At 39.4% G+C, this 22743-nt stretch overlaps 1 protein-coding gene across 5 annotated transcripts in view; it reads left to right on the top strand.

Annotated features, from left to right (window-relative positions):
* Positions 1–22743, top strand: part of APP (amyloid beta precursor protein) — a 195273-nt gene that overhangs the window by 121001 nt on the left and 51529 nt on the right. For 3 of the 5 annotated variants that reach the window (XM_059467028.1, XM_059467026.1, XM_059467029.1), the window contains exons 7-8: positions 7507–7674; positions 13149–13282. In XM_059467028.1, coding sequence (XP_059323011.1) covers positions 7507–7674; positions 13149–13282 — 302 coding nt within the window. The remainder of the gene's footprint in view (positions 1–7506; positions 7675–13148; positions 13283–22743) is intronic. The other 2 variants (XM_059467031.1, XM_059467030.1) reach the window with 1 other exon arrangement.

Raw genomic sequence — 22743 nt, 5'->3', positions numbered from 1 at the left:
ACCCAGTTCCAACTCCCTGCCGTGGGCAGAGATGCCTCACTCTAGACCAGGTTTCTCCAAGGCTTTCCCATCCTGCCCTTGAACACTTAGAGGGATGGGGCATCCACAGCTTACCAGGGCAACTTTTCATCTTTGGAAAGTTACCATCTTTGTACTGCAGTAGTAGTTCCCTGCTCTTCTTCCTTGCCTTCAGGGCTATGCAGTGTGCTTTATTTGGGGAGGGATTATGTGTGATTGATTGCATTTCATGTCTAGAAAACATGATTGGTTGCTATATAAATAGTACACATTCATATAAATCCACTGGGGTTTTTTGCTATGAGATCTTCATTCAGAATCATCATCTACTGTAATTTATGAATGAGAGCTGATAAAATCAACCTAATGGATTTGCATTTATTGCTTTTAATTAGACATTTTAATTTAAAGCACAGCTATTCTCCCATAATATAATACTTTATTGTATGTTGTAATTGAAGGAAATATTTTTTGTAATATGGTGATCTTGTTGATGGAGATGCAATACAGTACTACCTTTTTGGGTCGAGAGCAAAAGTACTGAAATACTAAACACACTAATAGTGTTATTTTATGTAAATTGGAAGGTGGAGAGTAGTTTCATTTGAAATACATCCTGCCAGAAAAAAATTACCAAGAATCTGTTTCCCTAGAGAAGATGTCATGTTATTATACTGAAGCAGTAATTAATTGCAAATTTTTTGCTGAAGATTTTGCTGTGTAAAAAGACTGGAATGCACTTCCAGGCTAATCCTCATACTCACTGTCATGCCATGTTAGCAGAATTGTGATGTTATGTGGAAAGATTACCTTTTCTAAAACACATGAATTCATTAAACTGTATTACCCTGGATTTAAAATCAAGCTGGGTTTTTTGTTTGCTTTCTGGCCATCAGTGTTAGCTTTATGGCACTTTAGTTCCAAATATAGTTCTGTTGTACACAAGAAATAAAAAATATATTTTCACATATTTGTTCCGCTTCAGAACTATAAGGCTTTGTATTCTAGCCAAGTATACCATTAATTTTTTTTTACTATTCTAAATATGCCCTTGCAGTAGCTTAAGAATAAACATTATAGAGAGAATTTCATCTTGATTACACAGGATGGAAATTACAATTAAGGGTATTAAAGAGCTTTAGAGGAACTGTCCTCAGTATTGCATTAAGAAGTCCTAATTTGGCTTTTTAAACTTCTCTCTGTAAAAAAGCATTTTAGCAATTGTGTGGCTTGTGCACCAACTTTAGTCCCAGTGCATGTGCCAGCTTCACAGCTGTCTTCTCCTGATTCCAAAAGCCTCTTCTGAAATTAGCTCTTGTCTTTGAATACTCAAATTAAAATTTGGTTGCCTCTTCCAACCATATATTCAGAATGAGGAAGTTTTGTTTCAGTGAAATTATCTTCAAATATTCCCTTTTGATTGATTCATTGAGTAAAAACAATTGTGCCTATTTAGAACACAAAGAGTACAACTGAAAGAAAAACAGTGCATGTGCTCTTGCCTAATATTTCTCAGCTAGTTTGAAAAACAAAGACTAATATAGGGGCATATATATTAATATCCTCAAACTATAGCTCAATTCCTGAAGATATGAAAGCCAAAATTACTCCAATTGTGATGTTTTATATTCTAATGCCTGAAGAAGGGAGCATATACCTCATCATATACATTTCAGAGGTTACTCTTTGGCCTCTCTTGCATTTATTGGTTACTTACTCTGTTCTTTAGAGAGATATAAATGGCAAAATTAAAGATTTGATCCTATATACTTCAACAGCTGTTTGAGGTCCTCATTTAAGGGGTGTACAGGACACAGTTTGAATGGACAGCAAACACACACCAGTGCTAATGGGCTTGTTCAGACCCTCAGTATGATTTTGTTGTGTGTACTTGATTATATCAGCTTCAAACTTGCAGGACTGTAGTACAGAAAGGCTCATCAATACAATATATTTTCCATTACCATGGCTATATTTATATTTATCAAGACCTTGCAGTATTTATAAGTCAGCATGATGGTCCCTTTCTTCTGTAGCATTAGGGTAAATAGGTTTCTCAGAGGTGTAAACTATACATGGGAAACCAACTTCCAAGACAGGTCAGAGTTAGTAATTTAACTCTTCCTGTTGGTCCCTTTTTTCTTCGATCTCTTCAAATTTAATTTCTGATGTAAGATTTGGGGCTGACTGCCAGTATTAAATGAACTTAGTTCTCATGATGATGTAAATAAATTTAAATCCTGAAAAAATATTGAATAAACTTGATATTTACAGTAATAGAAATATGTAAATGTAACTTTAATTATTCTCCCTGTTAGAAGCCCATGTTTTATTTCCAATTTCTCAATTGAAAATTTTGTTAAGAATTTAAGTCCCATAAGGGAAAAAAAAGCATGGAGTTGAGATTTTGAGATACAGAAATTATAATTTCACTTTGATTTCAAATTGGTTTTCTTCAAGTAGCAGTAGAAATAAATGGTAATGAAAATTTTAAACTGACATTCAGAACCATATTTTATATTTCCCTCTGTAAAAAGTGTTCATCAAAAATATCTAAAATGTTTGCGCATAAATTCTAATGAGCTCTACTTACAGCATTTTGGTAAATGAGTGCTTATGGAAGTACTTTGTACAAAGTCAGTATAAATCAATGTCCACATACTTAAAGACTGTATTTCCTAGGGTGCTGAAGTCTGTGCTTTTCAAAGAAAAAATCACAGAATCACAGAATCACAGAATTTTCAAGACTGGAAGAGACCTATAAGATCATCTAGTCCAGCCGATGTTCTAACTGTTCAGCTAGATCATGGCAGCAAGTGCCACATCCAGTCTTTTTTTAAATTCTTCAAGGGATGATGCCTCTACCACCTCACTGGGTAAATGATTCCAGTTTCTGACCACTCTTTCTGTGAAGTATTTCCTTCTTACTTCTAACTTACATCTAGCTTGACGCAACTTGAGACTGTGTCCTCTTGTTCTATCCGTTGTCGCCCGGAGAAAGAGGCCGACCCCCAGCTCACTACAGCCACCCTTCAGGAAGTTGTAGAGAGTGATGAGGTCACCCCTTAGTCTCCTTTTCTCCAGGCTGAACAACCCCAGCTCCCTCAGTCGCTCTTCATATGGCTTGTGTTCCAAGCCCCTTATTAGTTTCGTTGCTCTCCTCTGGACACGCTCAAGTAACTCAACGTCCCTCTTAAAGTGAGGGGCCCAGAACTGGATACAGTACTCCAAGTGAGGCCTCACCAGTGCCGAGTACAGGGGAAGAATGACCTCTCTGTTCCTGCTGGCCATACCATTTCTGATACTGGCCAGGATGGCATTGGCCCTCTTGGCTACCTGGGCACATTGCTGGCTCATATTCAATCGACTGTCAACCAGCACCCCCAGGTCCCTTTCCACCTGGGCACTATCCAGCCACTCCATCCCCAGCTTGTATCGGTACAGGGGATTATTATGGCCGAAGTGCAATACTCGGCACTTGGACTTATTGAAGTTCATCCCATTTGATTCTGTCCATTTGTCCAGCCGTTCCAAGTCTGTGCCAATGTTTAATGTAACTGATTCATTTTCAGTATTCAACTACTTAATTTAAAAGCAAATCAACAAGCTTTGCCATAGCCCTGTCCTTCAGGGAGTGGTGCTTGCATGGTTAGAAACAACTGGGTTTGCCCTGACATGCTGTAATAAATACAAGAAGCTTGGAATGGGGAAAGTTGCCTTACATTTTCTTGATTATCTCAAAAGTTATTTGTCATGTCTAAGGTTTTAGAGAATGGAGATATTGACATCTATGGTTTAGGACACAGGATGACAGAAATTTGACTGTTGGAGTAGAATGGTTTGAAAACTCTAAAAGCAACTATTCATGAACCTGAGTTGTTGCAAAGGCTTGTCCTCTTTAATTGTATCCAATTTCTTGAAGCTAAAGGCAAAAGTTTGTCTTTGGAGGGGGGAGGCATTGCATTAGTAAGCAGATGGGGCTCAGTTTCTTTATGCAGAAAAGTCTGTTCTTTATTCACATAACTCATTTTCATACAGTTTTTTACAGACCTCATGTTTTACTCCAATTGGCTAGTAGTTTTCTTGCTACTCAATTCATTGGTTAGTAACTGGCATTCTGCCTGTCAAATCTCCCTAATTTTGGATTGTTTACATATCTTCTTATCTGATTCTCAGGGGACAGATTTCTTGTTTATTGCAGGTGCAATTTTTTTTTTCTATAAGTATAGGTTTTTATGTGAATGCATTCTTAAGATTTCTTCACATGGGAACTTAGCTAGCTGCACTTAGAAGAAGTAACAGGCCAGCTGGTAATTCAGCAGAGGAAGGCCTGATTTCATAAGGCCTTTCTTTTATTATACCTCTACCTGTATGTAACAGGAAGAGTGAGTAAGTTCCTTAAAGAAAGCAAAGTTCATTGTTGATGCTGTACTGCATACAAACTATTCGTGGTATCAAGTAAAACTGAATTGCATGTTTGCAAAGAGTAACTCATCTTGGCCTCAGTTTTCAGCAACAGAATTAAAATATGAAGCAAAGACAGCTTTTAATTTTTTGATAAATCATTTAGTGTAACCCACCCACTACAGCAGTGCTTGCTGCCTACCTGCTCCTAATATCTGCTAAAATAGTGTAGTTCGCCCCCTGTAGACATTAATTGCTATACTTGGCCACAGCAGAAGGAAGGGGAAGTGGTGTTTGGATTAATAGCCCAAGAAAACCTGTTAAATTTCTCATCTTCATTTCCCTATCTTCTCAGCTGAGGTGTTGCAGCTGAGAACCAAATGCAGTGGCTTTTTCATGTAAGGACAAATGATGGATGGGGATGTAGAGAGGCACAGGATATCTGGCCCACAAACAGGAGTGATGGGACCATTGCCCAGTCATAGAAGCTGCTTTAAAAAATGTACCTTTGCCCCAAAGCAGAGGTGAAGGAATGCTACTTTGAGCTCTCTACAGAAAATGGCAGACAGGTATGGTAACATTGGGAAAGGGATGAATGACAGCAGTGACACGTTTCCTAGACTGAACTGGCACCACACTTCCCTCAAAAAGAGCAGTCATGAAACAGTAAACCAGAGCACTTCCCCCTCTCTTGTTTATTCTCCATTTAGGTCATACACATTAGAAGACAATAGAACATTTCTCTCTGTGGTGACCTCAGTACCATGCAGGTCTCACCAAGGGCAGTAGGGTTGGCAGTGCAGGCTGGAGGGAGGGATGTCCCTCCCCTGATGGGAGGTGACAGGTCAGGCAGGGGGCCTGTCAACAGCCACAACAGTGGGCTGCAAAGCTTCTGGCTTGCTCTTTTTAATATGTTACTCAGTATTTATAAATAATATATTACTCAGTATTTATTTATACTCAGTATTTATATTATATAAACAAGTGTTTACTGAACACTTGTTCAAGTGCATCTTCGTGTGTATAAATGACTTAGTTCACCAATGAGATGATTCCAGTGTCCGATCTGATGGACACCTTTGCTTTTGCACATTCAAATCTCTGTTGCTATTTCTGTGGGAGAGGTACCTGTAGGAAATTTCAGATTAAATCTGTAAACAGTTTCCAACCTGAAAACAGCACAAAATAAATCTGTCTGTATAGCAAAACAAATATTTTGAGGGAAACCTAGAAGGGGCTTACTGTGTGGCTACAGGCTAGCCCACAGTCAGCATTAAATAAGAAAGGCTAAATTTCTGAGCCCTTTGTATTTTCGGAAATTACATTTCCTGTCAGTAAAAATTCTTTTGATTATACATTATGGTTTATATCAAAAGTCGCTATTAATTTGTAGCTTACATGTGCCAGCTTTTCCAAGACTGTGCAAAACTAGCTTTTGGTCAAGATTTGACTGTATAATTAGGTGGTGGGGCTGGATTTGGTTTTAAAATAAATCCGGAGAACTACTTGTATGCTAAAAATTATCTATAATTAGTCATATGGTAATATACAATTAATTGTAGTTAATGTGCTGTGCAATTAATGATACTTATTTTGTTTTTTTCTTCAAGTAAAAAACTCAGTATTCTTTTCCCCCTAATTTCTTCATACTGAAGAAGTGCAGCATTTTTAGTACATCCCTGATGGTTGCACACTCTTGGATCTGTTTCTCTCACACTAAATGTATGTTTCCTGAAATTGATTCTTGACATTATTTATAGTTAGAATACGTGAATAAGTTAAATGCATGTAAAATTGTACCTGTATTGTATATTTAAAGAAATGTAGGTTGTATTGCCAGTGACAATTGGACAGTAAAAACCTGTTTGTAAAAAGTGGTGCTTCTGAGGATAGTGAATTGATGGATTAGGAGAGACACTGAAAAGCAGGATTCTTTGCAGCCAACATTTTGGGAGGTGATGAACATGCAGAGGATTTTCAGTGCTAGAGCAGTGATATTTTTTTCTTACCTTAGGAGTGTGATTTCCACAAAATTCAAATTTATGCAGAGAATTTAAAAGGCTCTAGTTGAATGTAGCAGTTTGTTTGCCAGGTAATGTGTGGGATGAAAGTAAATGAGGGGTTTATTGGTTTAATATAATGTGTATTTGAAATTACTTGTGCAGCACATTGAAAAGTAAAACTGTTATGTCTGTTTGGAACATTATTGCTGAAAGGCTATATGTTTACATGTGTAATTGGCTGAACTCCAAATTGCAGGCAGAATTTGCTTTGTCTTCCTTTCATTTGTGTGGTTTGGTTCTTCCCTCACATTTCTCTGTGTTGCAGAATGTAGGCAGAGACTATAGCAGCTCACAGTGAACACAAGCACAAATTATTTTAATTTTTTTCCTGTAGGTATATTCACTGGGGGTGAGATTTCCTCCCATGGATGGTTCAAGCTACAGCAGTAATTTTAGATATGTTAGCCCTTGAACTGTGAATTAAAAATCCTGTGCTGGGTGGCTTGCAAAAGGGAGTTTCTTCATCACTGGCTACATTTAAATAGGTGGCTGAAGTGAATTTGTTTTCCACTATAATGTATTAACAATTGTTTGTTGGTTGGTTTGTTTTGTATAATTTGGTCAGGGAGGGTATATGGAGCTAAAAAAGAACAAGATGAACAACAAGAACAACAATTCTTTCAGATGTTTCCTTTCAGGTGCCAAGTAAGCTGCTTGGGCAAGAATCTGCCCAGGGCTATTGGCAAAACCCCCAGTCAGCTGGTGGTTGTACCCTCTGGCCTGGAAGCAGATGAAATTCCACATTTCTTTCAGGGCAGCATCTCTTAATATGCAGATAAACTTGCTAGAAACATAAGATATAGGCAGGATAAGGAAACTTGGTGGCAGGAATCCATGTCAGTTCAAAATTTACCTTCATTATCTCTGGGGAAAGGTTTCCTATCCCTCACAACACCACCTTGGTGCGTCTCCTTGGTGCATGTGTCCTTGAGTGCGTGGACACAGAGAGACACCTAATGAAGAAGCCAAGACAATACCATTTCCATGCTAAACTTGGTTCCTCCGGGTCTCCTGTGAATAGAGGTGTGCTCTGAGCAAGCGGAGACCGGGCCGTGCCGCGCGATGATCTCCCGCTGGTACTTTGACCTGGCCGAAGGAAAGTGCGCGCCCTTCTTTTACGGCGGCTGCGGCGGGAACCGGAACAACTTTGACTCGGAGGAATACTGCATGGCGGTCTGTGGCAGCATCAGTAAGTGCCCTCCGCGGCGCTGGGCTCGCACTAACCAACCCCGGCCGCGCTCTGTCCACACCTCTGCTCACCACTCGCTCCTCCTCGGCCTCTCGCTAACCTGGCGTGGTAGTGGGTGACTTCTTGGCACTGTAGGTGCGCTCTGAGTTGGGGGCTGAGAGCTTTAACACCTCCTGGGGTGAGGTCTTTGCACCTATCTTCTCTCTGTTCTCTGTCAGAATGTACTGATGTTTCATGTGTCTGTCTGCACCTACAATGCATGTGCAGGAAAAAACACTAACTTTAGGGCAGCATCAGGTAAGTCTAAAAGTAGCTCCTATTTTTAACCGTGTGTTCTCAAGTATTTCTTACCTTTTTTTTCCCCAAATGTGTATTTCCAGATTTGTTTGGTTGAATTCTTTGTGTGTGTTTGCAATGAAAAGGGGAGAAGTGGTATTTGGTTTTTTTTTGTTTCCCTAAGGGCTGTGGTGCACATGGATGTGAGTCACCTCCCACTTAAAACTTTAAGTCAACCATATGTTGTAATGGCTGTTTTTGCTGAAAAAATGGTGTTTGCACTGTTTGAGAGTGGTGGCATTCTCCAGTACACACCATTGAAGCTGATAAATTCGGTGTAGTTTTATCAGATGGGTTCTGAGAGCCTCTTGTACACTCTCCTCCCAATCTGCTTTGCAAGCACGCATTCCTGGGAGAGCATCACCTGACATTTACACTGAGACATTAAAGAGTGAGTACATGTCTCACTGCCCTGTCTGCTCACAGGACATGGAGGAGCAGAACACAAACAACATCTCAGGGCTCCTTTTAGTAAAAGGTTTTCCAAACCTGGCCATTTCAGGTGCATTTCCAGTAAGTAGAAGGGTTAAAAATGTACACAAACGAATGAAGGGGTACTATGTGTGTCATGGAGCAGAGGAGCTGACCTCTATTTTATTGGAGCAGAAGCAAGAGCAGTACTGGAGCCAGGATTGCTGAACTGGTGCTCCAGCAGCATTTTATTTTAGGGTCTTATAGAGCTGTTCGTGGCAAAGCTTCAGGGAAGGGCCGTGGAGGAATCTGCCATGGTGGGAGTGAGGAGGATACTTCATGAACTGTGATCAGCTCCTGCAACCAGACAGAAGATGTAGTGAAGGGAGAGATCTGTGCAGGAGGTTGGAGTGAGGTCTAATGCATTTACTGACAGAGGAACATTTTGAACCATTAAGTTCCTGTGTTAGGTAAGGTGTTTCCAGAGATGCAAAACATGATTTATCTCTGATTGCAGCCTCTCTTTGGGAAGGTAAATTATCTTGTCGTCTTCTCAGGAGATTCTGCTTTGTCTCATGGAAGTTGTTGTCTGGCTGAGTGGTTGTTTCCTCAGATTCATTTCAATAAAACAATGACTAGACTATTATAATTTCCATTATTTTCTTGGTTTATTCTGGAAGTTAAAACTTTTGGTCTAAGTCATTTTCTCTTTAAGGACAATGGAGTTTGGTTGAGTACTTGAGCTTCTTTGACTTTATTTGCACAACTCAAACTGAATTTTTATCTCCCACACAGGGGTTTTTTCTGCCTTTTTTTTTCTTTCAGTAGTTTCTCAAACAACAGTTGAGTCTATGAGGATACACTTTCTAAGCTATTTCAGTTATATTTTTATTCACGTTTTTAATGTTACATCGGTGTGTTCTATACCCTCATCTATACACCTGTATTTTCTGTTCCTGAAGTAACTTTTTATTTTCATTTCATGTACTGTTTCTGTCTCACCATGCTGTTTCTCCTTATTCTTCATGTTTTTGCTGAATAGAAATTGTAATGAAAATAATTAGAAATGCTGAATATAATAAGCTTCATCACTGAAATGATGCCTTGTGTTTAGTACTACTCTAATGTTGCTGAAGGAGGTAGAACAGACACCATTTTTCACCCAAATCTCAAAGAAGAAAAGTAAAACAGTGGAGAATAGTTTCCATCAAGGCCACTCCTGTTCTCTCCTGTCTTTTTTTTCCTCCCACCATCACCCTTAATTTAGTCTTTGTATTTGATTTTTATGCCACTTCATTACTATTAATTATTTATTCCTTTCTCTCCGAAGTTCAGATTGTTCTTGCTCCTTTGTGTCCTATTAAAACAAAAGAAAAATCAAGCCTCTCTTAGGAGGAAAGATGGATGCTAAAGCTAAACTTTGTCTAGCTATAGTTTGCTTTTCAGGATAAACTAGTTAGATTTTACAGAGTAATATGAAATAGTGAATAACATTGGGTTTCTCTTGTATAGTGGGCAAAGGGTGGAAGTGTGGAATGTGAGTCAGATTTTCTGGTAATGAATTGGAATTGGACTGAACCAAAATGTGAGGATGTTCTGTTGTCACAAATACCCATACACTGTGAAATCTCAATACTAATATCCTGCACACTTTCTCTTTAAAAAAAAAGGTTTAAAAGAGCATGTTTTATTGCCTTCTTGCTAAGTCTCTTTGCCTTGATCTGGAAAGGTGGGTCTGTCCTGTCCTGCAAAGCCCTAAACTCCCTCCATGTTGAGTGAATTTGACTGGTGCTCTGAGGTCTGATGGAAATGATTTATCTGTAGGATAGGAGCTACTGGTGTCATATTTTTTTTCATTTATCATTCAACTCCATGGAAATTGATACATAATTGCCTTAGAAATAGAAGGCTGTGAGGCTGATGTTATCAATTCCTTCAGCCTGTCAGATTACCTGCTCAGTCTCTGCTGATTCTTAATAAGAATGTTCAGTACTCTCTGTGGTTTCCATTCAATATAATGATTCAAACTTCTACTGTGTGGCTGTCCACAGTGGCTTCTTTGAAGTCATAGAATCTGTCAGGTGTTTAATTTGGATTTAATAGCCTTAGAATGAGTATATATTACAAGAATAAGCAAACATATTGCTGTTACCAAAGGAAATATTTCAGTCTTCTACTAAAAAATAATCTATTGTACAGATTTTTTTAATTGTCTGTTAATTGTTGCATATTAAAAATTCTTAAAGTTACAGGAAGTCTATTTTTTTAAATGAGTGCTATCTTGATATTATGTTAATGTTTAATTTTTAACTTGGGAACTTAAAAGCTGGGAAAATACATTTTCTTAAACGTACTTCATTTCTCAGACAGCTCTCCCAGCAGCTGCAGCAGCTGTCAGAGCCTGATGTCAGTGAATTCACTGTTTTTTCATTTCTTCCTCATTCAAAGTGGGAGTCAGTTGAACTCTGGTGGCACAGTCAGTTTTTGAAAATTTTTATCATTAAAATGACTTTTTATAAATGAGGTTTTTAAATTTTATGACAGTACTGGATTTCTGTGGCTCACAGCAGAGAGCGCCAACAGGGTTCAGTGTTGTCAGTTCCCTCCTTCCTTACATAAACCCTGAAACTTAGTAGGAAGTTTAAATGATGACACATGTGGTTTTATTTTTGATCATTTAGAGCAGTATCAAAGGTTTTTGGGTGAATTTAGGTAAAAATAGTATTTATTCTCTAGACTAAATACTGAGAAGTCCAAACTGCTAAATCTCTCAGTGATTTTTAAGGGGCAGATGCTGTCCTCTTTAATTTTTCTTCATAGGTGCATTGCAAATAGAGATCTGTACCTTTTACTAGCAGCAGCTTACAAGAAAATACTCCTGTTATCAGTCTTTTCCTTTATCCATTGTTTGTTTGTTTGGGATGTTGATATCTCCCTGGTTAGTAAGAAGTGAAATGTTTTGGCAGCTAAAGTTGCATGCCAACTTCTAGTGTCTAAGGCATTAACAAACTGTGGCTTGTAATATTGTAAATTGTAAATTTTGACTACAACCTTTAGTGGATGCAAGTGATTCATTTCTGTTTCCACAGTGTCTTCTATATAAATTTTCACTTTTATTTCACCTTTGAACCACATGTTGTACTAGACCTTTTAATAAGTAAGTGGGTGAAGTTTAGGATTCAAAAAGGAAATAATGCAAATGTTTTCATATCCAAAAGTTAGACTACTATTAATTTCAAACACAAATAATGTAATTAATATAAGGTATTGCTGTGGGCAATATTTACTGTAACTTATTTTACTGGGTCTAGTCAAAGCATTTTTTGTTTTGGTTCTTTTTCCTCTGTGGAACTTGATGGCTCTTGTTTACAACCTTGGCAGAAGTCATGTACAGGAAAATACTTTTGTCTTGTATTTGTTCTCATTTCAACCACATGTGAAGAATTTAATGGTTTTTTTTCCTCTCATAAATATTTAAACTCATGATAAGTTGAAAGAGAATGTCTTTGCAGTAGGAGTATCACAAAGATGCTTAAGGAACTTTTGCTTTGGGGACCTCCTCCCAGTCAAGAAGTGCATCAAAGAACTTGGAGAGGTGTGATCTGAGCCATTAATGGATGAATGTTGAATGGATATCAGCAAGGCAAAATTGTATTTGTCAGGGTTGGTGAAAAGGGGGTTATTCATGGAAGGTTTGATTGCCAAGTTCTAGCTGGGCATGGGTAGGAAATGTATCTTGAAGTTCTTACTCAGGAGGCTTTTTATATGAGAAAATTCAACTTAAACATAGTTTAGATGGCAAGTAGCACCTTTAATTAAAATAATGAATTGGGAACAATAAGAGTATGATATGTTTTGTTGGGTGGATTTTTTTCCTCTCCAAGGAGTCTCTGAGGAATTTCACTAAACTCTTTCAAGGTGCCTGTTGTTTGATGCCATACCAACTACTTAAATTCTAACATATTAAAGGAAAACAGAATCAGTCTTTGCAAAGTAGGGGTTGGATATACTGCATAGTGAGGGGACTATTGCTTACTTTGCTTGAATTACCCTAAATGCAAACCTTTCCACTGCCTGTCACAGCTGCCTCCTAGTTACCCAACAGGAAGGCTGGCTGTTAGTGCAAGCTCGCTGATTATTTCCAGCCTTTGTGAGTTTTTTTTTAAATCAAAGTTACTGCAAATGAAGTAACTATCTGTGAAGCCACACTGTTGCTAAGGGAAGGATTTGAGGTATTTCATTAGGTACTGTGAGGTCCATAAGTGCTTTAAAAGGGTTTTGCATTCACATTTATATGTTACAATTTATCTTTTAAAAATAAACTTATGTACAAAGCATGTAACTTTGCAAAGGGCATTTTGGTGGCTAACAGACTTTATTCATTGCCAGGCTTTTTTTCATACTTGGAATTTTTCTTTTGCCAGCAGTTTCTAACCTGTTTCAAGAACATTGTTTTGTTTACTCTGCAGAACTTCTTCTGGTTTATAAAATGGGGTAAGAAAGGGAGAAGAAATCCTGATGTATTTTTATGTACTTGCTCTGTGTAACCTGTTTATCTAAACCCTGTTTCTGTGTCTTCCTCTGAGCCTAAATAGATGGCTGTATTCCAGTGGAAATTAGAATGGATGCTTCTTTATTAATCCATCTAAATTTTTCCCATACTAAAGTAGAAATTCTTCTTTTCTTCTCCCTCCCCTCCCTCTCTCCACCTTCAAATTTTACATTAGTCCCTACCACAGCTGCTAGCACTCCTGATGCTGTTGACAAATACTTGGAGACACCTGGAGATGAGAATGAACATGCCCATTTCCAGAAGGCCAAGGAGAGGCTTGAAGCTAAGCATCGTGAAAGAATGTCTCAGGTAAGGGGGAGATTTCTTTATTCCTGAGTGTGTGAGTTTGTCTGTCAAGTAATAAGTGATCCTTCATCTTCCTATTTCCCAAGGCTTAATCCAGGTGCCCTGCCAGTTTGCAATGCTGTAAAAACATCATTTACTGCCTTTCTGACTCTTGTCTAAGAATTCAGCTGTCTGACACATTTGTGGTTCTGTCACCATAAGTTGCTACAGTTACTAGAAGGGTTAAAAGAAAAAAAAAACTGTAAAAAAGGTCTCTCATCTTTGTGGGAGAATGTTTGTCTTCAGAGATTATTCATGTTTTAAAGTAAAGAACTTGGCCTCTCTATTAATTGTCCTTCCCTTGGAGCAGCTGAGGGAAGATAGTTTGTGTTGGGCATTTTCTGTGTGTGCCCTGGGGGTAGTGTAAGATCACATTTGTTCATCTAGTGGTATTAAGCCTCAAAGTAACATGATACACATCCAAAGTCAAAGAAAAGAGGAAAAACTGGTGCTTTTGAACTAAAAATCCAAACTGAGTCAACCCGTTTCTTTCCCTTTAACCAAAGATATTTGTGTTGCTGTGAAACTGTACCCATGTTCTAATCCAGTGAGAGATGAGCTACCCACTCTCTCAGAAACAGGGCTTATAATAGCAATGCCAATAAAAATGGTCACAGCTATTTTTTAACAGCAAAAAAGAAAAATATTAGAGGTTTAAAGGAAAGCATATATTTTGAGAATGAAAAAGCACAACAAATGAATGTAGTATAATTCAGATGCACTTTATATACCTGTGCAGCTAATTTACTATATTTTTTCATTATAACTTGTTCCCTTGATGGGATTTCAGTGTGTCTGTCTGTTACTGATACATTACTAGCCTTTAGTTCTGTGCTAAAATATTATTCCAAAAATGAAAATAAAATGTTTTGAATGAAAAGAAAATTAAGCTCTTATTGTACATCCATGCCTATTGGTACTGTAGCTGTGCCTGGCACTTCTCTGATAAATTGGGCAGCTCATCTTACCTGAAGCACTCATCCAATTGGTGCAAGCCACATACTGAAAATATGGAATATGACATGTCATAGATAGGAAGATAGGTGCTCCTCATCTGCTTGGGAAGTGTTGAAGCACAAACAGTCTGTCTCCTGTTTAAAAAGAGAAAACAGAGCCAATTTAATGGACAGGGAATCCGGAGAATCAAAAAAGGTTGCATAGCCTGCCTAGCAGAGGAGAGACCCTGCTTTGGCTAGGTCTGCAGAGGGTTGGTGAATAATACAGCCACCACCCCATCTTTCCTTCCCCTTGAAACAACCTTTTTGTAAAAAATGCTGTTGAGGTGGGTTTCTTGAAAGCAAAGGATAGTCAGTGCAGATTTCCTTGGCATAGTCTTTAGATTCTGGAGGAAAATGTGCTTCCACGTTTTTCTCCAAAATCCCAGTATGTAAAGGTTAAGCTGCATAATTAGAGGCAGTATTTGGGTGAACTGTGTATTTGAGCATCTGGAGGACCCTGTCAACTGCTTGTTGATTCAGAGGTTTGACTGAAACCGGAGCTGGTGCCCTCATTAGCACATTTCCAGCCATTCTTCCTGTCAGCACTGGGCACACAGGGGGTGAGGCCATTCAGCTGCCCCCTCCTGCAATGTCAGTCCTCCAAAAACAAGTTAAATAACCAGCTCTGACCAGTTCAGCAACCTAAGTCAGCCCTGGTAAAAAACAGCATGATCAATACATTAAAAAAATTGTAAAAAAATACAAAAATATAACTTAGGCTTAAGTTGCCTAAGCTGCTTATGAAACCACATGTTAAAGGACATGCGTTTTGAAGTACACAGATCCCCTGCAGAGCTTTAAAGATCAGAAAGATCTTCATGGAAGATCTAGAAGGGAAAGGTAATTTTTAGAAACTTAAGTTATGATTTGTAAAGTATTGAACTAACCTCTCCATGTTAACTTGTCAAATGTTTAAAAGATTGTAGATGCTAGTAGAAAAGCCAGCGAGTTCACCATTCTGTGTTTCCTGACATAAACATCAAGGTCCAATACCACTGGTTTCCTTTTCTGGCAATTTATTTTAAAATTACTTTTTGCATTTTATTTAAAATCAGGTATGTTCTTAATATAAAATTCAAATATATATGTAGCTGAAAATTTATGGGGAACTCTTACTTGTTATGTTAAAAATAATGCTGAATGAGTTAATTTTGTTTTCATACCTTTGCCGTCAGTGATTTTCCTGGTAAAAAGAAAAGGTAACAAATGAGAGTCACTGGCCAAGTCCTCCAGCTGCACCAAACTTTTTTTTTTATTCAAAGTCCCATTCTTTCAAAGCTGGAAGATGCAGTCTTAGAAAGCAGCAGAAATGCCGATTTTTCTTCTAATAAAAAGAGAAAAACTGATCGAGTAATTCTTTAATCCTGGTAAATGTCATAATCTGAAATAGATTGGTTTGTTCACAAAACACAGATAATTTATTTCATTTAATAAGAAGTCTAGTGTTAAAATTGTAATGGGTTTGGTGCACACCTTATTTTGCAACAGTCAGTTAACTAAGAAAAAAATCAGATGCATTCTAGTTGACATGAAAAATGTAATTATCTAAGAAGTAGGGAAGTTTATCACTAAACTTGAAGTGAAATATTTTAAAACATGTCATCAGGGAAAATGTAAATATTCTGCATATCCTTTTTCTGAGATTTCCCTTAATTTATCCTGAAATTCTGACAACTTGTGGTTTTTTTGCTCTTGTATAAATATGCTCACACAAGCAGAGACCAAGATTCTGTCAGTGCTTATGTCACATCATAGTTCACAGCTCATGAATGACTTTTAGTAGGGAAGTTTGACTCTGTGATGCACCTCCTGTTCAGACTCTTTCAGTCTCTTGTGCTCTAAAGTGTCCATCTCTTTAGACTACAGATCCTGAAGGTTTCTGCACCACACCTGTGGCAACAAGGCTTATAAATGTTCATATTTTATAGTAAGGAGAATTATATTAATACAAATTTTAAGCCTTTCCCAAGAATTAATAATGCAGCCTCAATAGCAGGAAAACTGCATTCCCATGCAAACAGGGGTGGCCAATCACTGATGCATGTGTAACCTTTAAATGTTTGCTGTTCTCCAAAAGATAACAGGGAAAGGTTGTGTTAACTGATTCCAAGATGTCATGGTTCTTGTTTCTTGTTTTGGAACCATTCCCCTTTTTCTCTTTCTCTTTTCATTTTGTTAATGGCTCTACAGCTCCCTTACTTAATTAGTTGCTGCTAAATAGCCTGATGAACCAGATACCAAACCTTACTCAAGAGAGCAGTATATTTATACACTTCTCTCCTAAGACATCCTGTGACGTCCTCATGTCTTAAATTTGCTCTTCCTTTGGCTGTCTACGATATTTTTGGAATTGTAGCATGTAGAATACTTATGGTAGGAACTTAATGACACCTTGTGTCCTAGAATAGTTTTGCTTCTTGGAAGTTTATTTCCAAAGCAAACATCTAAAAATACTGCAGTTCTCAACCAGCCTGAACAGGTCTGGTGTTCGTTCAAGGTTTTTGGGAGTTTTTTTTGATCATTGAATGCTAGTTGCCCTAACATCCTGGATACATCTTCAGATGATTTTTAGTCCCAGTGACACTGTAGAATCACAGAATGGTTTGACTTGGAGGGACCTTAAAGATCATTTAGTTCCACCACCCTGCCATGGGCAGGGGCATCTTGCAATACATCAGGTTGCTTAAAATCCCATCTAGCCTGCCCTTGAACATTTCCAGGGATGGAGCATCCACAGCTTCTCTGGGTAACCTGTGCCAGGGCCTCACCACCCTCACAGTAAAGAATTTCTTTCTAATATTGAATTGAAACTTACTTTCTTTCAGTTTAAAACCATTTCTCCATATCACTACATGATTTGAGAAGTCCCCTCTCCTGCCTTCATGAAGGCTCCCTTTAGACAAGGGAGGGCTGTAAGGTCTCCCTGAAGGTCTCCAGACTCAAGAACCCCAGATCTCTCACCCTGGCCTCAGAGGAGGTGCTCCAATCCTTTATCATCTTTATGGTCCTCTTCTAGACCCGCTCAAGCAGATTGATGTGCATCTTGTGTTGGGCCCCAGAGCTGGATGCAGCACTGCAGGTGGGGTCTCATCCCCAGAGTAGAGAGGGGGACAGAATGCTGAACCTGATGTCCATGGTGTTTTGGATACAGGATACACTGAACTTCCTGGGCTCTGAGCACACATGGCTAGCTCATAGTTGGTTTGTCATCCACAAGGACACTCAAGTTCTTTTCCCAGGGCTTCTCTCAGTCCACTCTCAGCCTCTACTGATTTTGGGATTGCCCCAGTGCAGGAGCCCACACATAGTCCTGTTGAACTTGAACCTGTGGTTTACCAAGCCTGCCTCTCACCCTGTCCAGGTCCCTCTGGATGACATCCCTGCCCTGTAGAGTATCAATCACACCACTGACCTTGGTGTCACCTAACTGAGATTGCTCTCATTCCTGCTGTCCATGTCCTCAACAAAGATGTTAAATAATACCAGTTCATGTATTCCTTAGATTCCACCATCTCTACTGCAGTGTGTGGGAAGCCTGTTTCCTTCCTTAAAACTGTCCAGTTAATAGGATTACCCCCCTCAGTTGTAGTGAGGAATCTTTGGAGAAGTTTAATGATATTACCAGAAAAAAGGTCAAGACTTAAGTGTGGAAAAACAGCCCTTGACAAAGACAGGACCCCCTTTTGGCACAACTGTGACCATTCTTACGAAGTCAACCTTCAGGCAAGTACCTCTGCTGGCCTGATTGTGCTAACCCAAATGCCTGCCATAAATTCTTCTCTTGCAGATATGCTTTTGTGCCCTAGTGTAAAAAATGGGAGTGAATGAATTCTGCTGCTTCAATGCATAATTAAATTTTTGTACTTAGCATCTCTTAATAATGAATGACATTTCCATACCGCCTCTTTCCCTCTTACTGTCCCTTGAAGCCCAATTTCAAAAAGCATCTGCCAGGCTCTAAGGCCTGAGTTTTGAAGAAGTTTGACTTTGAAATGGCTTGCTGCCTATATCTCAAACAGAAGCTGTTATTTTCCCTGTACAAAGCCTCCAACCCTTGAAGAGCCTTAAATCTGTACATTTTTCATAGGTCTGTGCTATCAACAGAGGAGAATAGGTTTGTAAGTGCAGAGGCCAAGTTCGGCTTTCTTTTGCACCTGTGTAACTGGAGAATTTTTTCTCCTCCTTGCTCTTTGGGGCCCTCTATAGCACTGTGGCTTATTTCTCACTCACAAATCCCTGAAGTGATGACCTTTGGTGGGAGCAGCAGTTCCTTGTGGGTGGTAGCATGGCCCATGGATAGCTGTACCTTCAGTTGGTTAGCACACACACACAGATGCTCTCAAGTATTGAAGTCTTCTCAGTTACAAAAATCCATCACTCAGGTCACAGCAGTCTTTACAGGAATATTGTTTCTGCACACAGTCGTGTAATTCTGTTTTTTTCCAAAACCTTCCAGTTTTGTGGCACCAGAGCTAAACTCTGAGGAACTAATTTACATTCCTCCCAACTAGCTGTATAGGCTGTCAGTTTATCACGCTGTCTTCCATGCCTTAAAAGATTTAATGAAATAAAATGGACAGACACAGACCTGGTGTAGCCAAAGGTCCTCTTAATCACATTATCCACAGTGCTTATTTTTGCCATGAGGATTAGTTTGAGGGGTAAAGATGGCAAGGCAACTGTTTTTCTGAAAATCCATAGCTGCTCTTTCAGAGTAGAAAAATTAGGCAAATATCAGAGATGTGATTTTAAGACAGAAAGGAAGAAGATGAAGAAGAAAATCATGAAGTTGCTAATCTAGGCCAATATTCAAGCTTGAGCACATCATTGTAGTTAATGACTTGGCTTAATGCCATAATTTCTGGGCCTTCTGTAAGTTCACATCCTGCTGCTATCCTCTCTAATCACAGAGGAGCAAAGAGAACTAACTCTGTGAATAAAGCAGAAAGAACCCTGAATATTCATTCAAATATTCCCCAGAATGGGATTAAACCCAGAAGTGGTTATATGTTGATACCAAAAATTGCATGTATTTTATTTGAAAGAGGTGGAAAGGAAAGGAAAAGGAAAAGAAAAAGAAAAGAAGGGGACAGGGAGAGTGACAGAAATGAAGTAGAAGCATATCACCCTCCATGGGTCCCAATGATATCATTGGTCCCCTCTATCTGATCTTCTTGGATGTGATGGTCCCCTGCTGAAAAGCATAGAATCCCATGGATTAATACACATTTGGGCAGTGGGGAACACACAGGTACCTCCCTGAGGGGGGCCAGTTTGACACTGTCCCTTGCAAGACTGTGGATCTGTTGCATCATGTAGGATCGCGTGCAGTGCTCTGGTGCAGGGTCTTGGGACTCCTTTGGGGGTTGTCATGATCTGGCATAACACAGAAAACCAAAGCAAACTAAGCTTCTGTGAATAAAATGGATCAGACCCAAGACAGTTTTAAATATACCCAAAAAATGTGATTAAAACCAAACAAGGTTAGATGTTGTTGCCAGAAAAACTTGATATATTTTATTTAATAGTAAAAGAGGCAAAGAGAAAGACAAAAGAAAGAACTAGAAGAACAGTTGTGCATGGGGAGTGGGGAACTGGGAGAGAGTGACAGGGGTTAGGTAGAAACATATCACCCTTCTGAAGGTCCCAATGACATCTCATTCTTCTCCTCCATCACATCTTTTTGGTGGTGAGGGTCCCCCACCCTGGCGGTGACAAAAAGTGTAGAATCCCATGGATTAATATACATTTGGGCCAGGTAGGAACGTCCAGGTGCCTGCCCTGAGGGTGCTAGCTTTGACACTGTCCCTTGCAACACTGTGGACCTGTTGCATCATGTTGCAGTGCTGTGGTGCAGGCTCTGGGGACCCTTTTGGGGTGCCATTGATGGGCCATGACGCCCCCTCAGCTGTCCTTCACATGGATGTGGCTTTTCCTGGAGTGAAGGGACCCCAGGCTCCTCTGCCCAGTGGAGGATGGGCATTCACTGCCTCTCACCAGAGACTTTTTCTACATACACCCAAACCCCTTCTCCTCCCCGCTTTGGTGGAGGTCTGTGCAAGCCTGGCAGCAGATGAGCCTGGGGCTGTGGCCGCACCCCTGAAGGTTCTGGGCTGGGCCCTCACTGGATGCTCTTCCAGATGCTTTGAACAACAGTGTCACTTTTCTTATCTCTGTTCCTTAGGAGGTTTAACTCACAGTTCAGGGTTTCAGTCAGGAGGCCCATTCAGGATGGTCTTCTGTGCTGCTTTTGTTATGTGCTCTTGCTATAATAGACAAAAGCATAAAATCTCAGTCTCTGACACATCCTGCCATCAGTGGCATCTCAGGTCTCTGGAAAGATGCTGCCTATGTGCATGAATTATTTTCTCAGCCCCCCCAGTCATATGGCCTCAGCACAATTAAGAGCTGAATGCTTAATGCACACTGAATACACAGCAGCACTCTGAGAATTAACATGTTTTTTTCCAGAACACATCACTGTGCTCTAAATTGTGATGTTATTGTCATCTAGTTCTGTTTTGTCAGAGAATCTGTGAAATCTGTGCCAAAGTATTGCAATAGTAGCAGGTGAGGGGTGACCTATAACTTCAGTGCTCTGCCCATCATGTTCCCTGCCCATCATGTTCCCATGTTCCATGCTACAACTACTTGTAAATTTTGTTTTCCTGCTGCCTTAGAGCTTGGTTTCAATTTAAACATCAATGGGTATTGTCTGATGAGAAGATAATATAACCTGAAGAGGCAGTTGGAGTACAGTTCTTGGGACTTAAATTTCAGCTTAGTTTTCAGTAAAAGAGAGGGGTGAGATAAAGACCCGTGATTCTAACTATTTAGTTTCCGGTTTCTGCTTTTAACTGCTACCTAACCATGCCCCTGGTGAAGCCAAAAAGCAGGCAAAACAATTTCTCAGATTTCACCAAAAAAAATTTAAAGTTTATAGCACCCCATTAGCTTCCCAAAAGATAAGTCTCCATTCTTTTGGGCTGTTCTTGAGGCCTGAATCTCTTACAGATAAATCATTTTGCTGACCATGAGATGATCTGGTTTTACCATAACTGATATATTGCTGTCTTGAGATACACTCTAGGGTTTGGGGTTAAAAGGAAGATTAAAACTGGCAACAAAATCCCATACAGTGAGTTGTTTTGGAGTGCAGATTTCAGCCTGCTGGGCATGGGTAATCCTACAACCCTGTATAGAACTGAGAGGTATTACATTTTAAGGCCTGGGACTTGCAGAAGTCTCCTTTGAGCTCAGGTCTCTGTGGGTTGTTCTTTTTAAAGGCACAGGTTCGGCCAGGTACCCTTAGGCACCACCAGCACTTTCCAGTCTGCTCATCAAAGAGCCTGATTAGCAATGTCTGGTGTGTGTGGAAAAACTGGGAAGCCTGAGATAGGAGGTGAGTGCTGGAGGCTCAACTTGCAAACATGAGCAGGTGTTACTTCTTAAGCCTTTGGTATTGGTCTTGGTAAAATTTCAGTTGTCCATGTGGACCCTGAGCTTTTTTCAAAATTATCTAGACAATTTTTATTAAATGGTGTGAAAGTGTGTGTTTTATTGAGAAGGAAAGGAAATGCACATTGTGAGTAATTGCTTATAGGTTTCTTATGCTAATCCTGCACATAAATAGTCACATATTTGTGTGCACTTCATTCAGTGGGAACAATTGTTCCTATATAAAATGTATTTACTGAGGAGATTGCTGTCTAGGTGTGAAATGAGTGATGCCTACAGAGGACAGAAGGGTTTCAGATCTCATGGACAACAAGTTAACCCACTCCCTGACTATTGAAATACTACTGAAAGAGGAGGCTTCATACATGCTGAAAGAAATGACACTGAAAGATCTCCTACATTATTTTTCTGACAGTGTTGTACTTTAGATACATATTCGGTTCTTGGAAGTGTTTCTACAGCCTCTGTTTCTGGACAAATAGCTGGACTAGCACAAATTATGTGTAATTTTTGATCTGCCCTACTCAGGCCAATGATGCAGTCTGAATAAATTAAAAGTTTCACGGTGTCAATAAAGGTGGCATGATTCAATTGGAATGAGTTCAAGGTGTGAAATTTACACCCTTGGACAAAAAGAGTGGAATCAGTTTTCTTTCTGGCTGAGGTGAAAAAGGTTGGTGTGTTTACCATGGAGATCTCCACTTCCCTTCCTTGAGGGCTGGTTAATGTGTTCCTTCACAGGGAGCTGTGATAGCTTGACACAGTGTTCAGACACACAAGTGCTGTCTTTTTTTAATTTAATAACAGGGTCCTACCTTCATAAAATGTTGTAACTGCCTTTTTATTTAGAGATAAAAGGAGGAGAGGAATGTAAAAATACGACTCTTGGAGCTGCAGTGCTTGGCTGCTGCTAAGCTATGGGACAAGGGAGGAAAATAGCAAAGTCACACTTTTTATATTCTTCATTAG

The sequence above is a fragment of the Ammospiza nelsoni genome, chromosome 2, assembly GCF_027579445.1.
Source record: "Ammospiza nelsoni isolate bAmmNel1 chromosome 2, bAmmNel1.pri, whole genome shotgun sequence".
In the NCBI taxonomy this organism is placed as follows: Eukaryota; Metazoa; Chordata; class Aves; order Passeriformes; family Passerellidae; genus Ammospiza; species Ammospiza nelsoni.
This window is presented reverse-complemented; position numbering and strand designations above follow the sequence as displayed.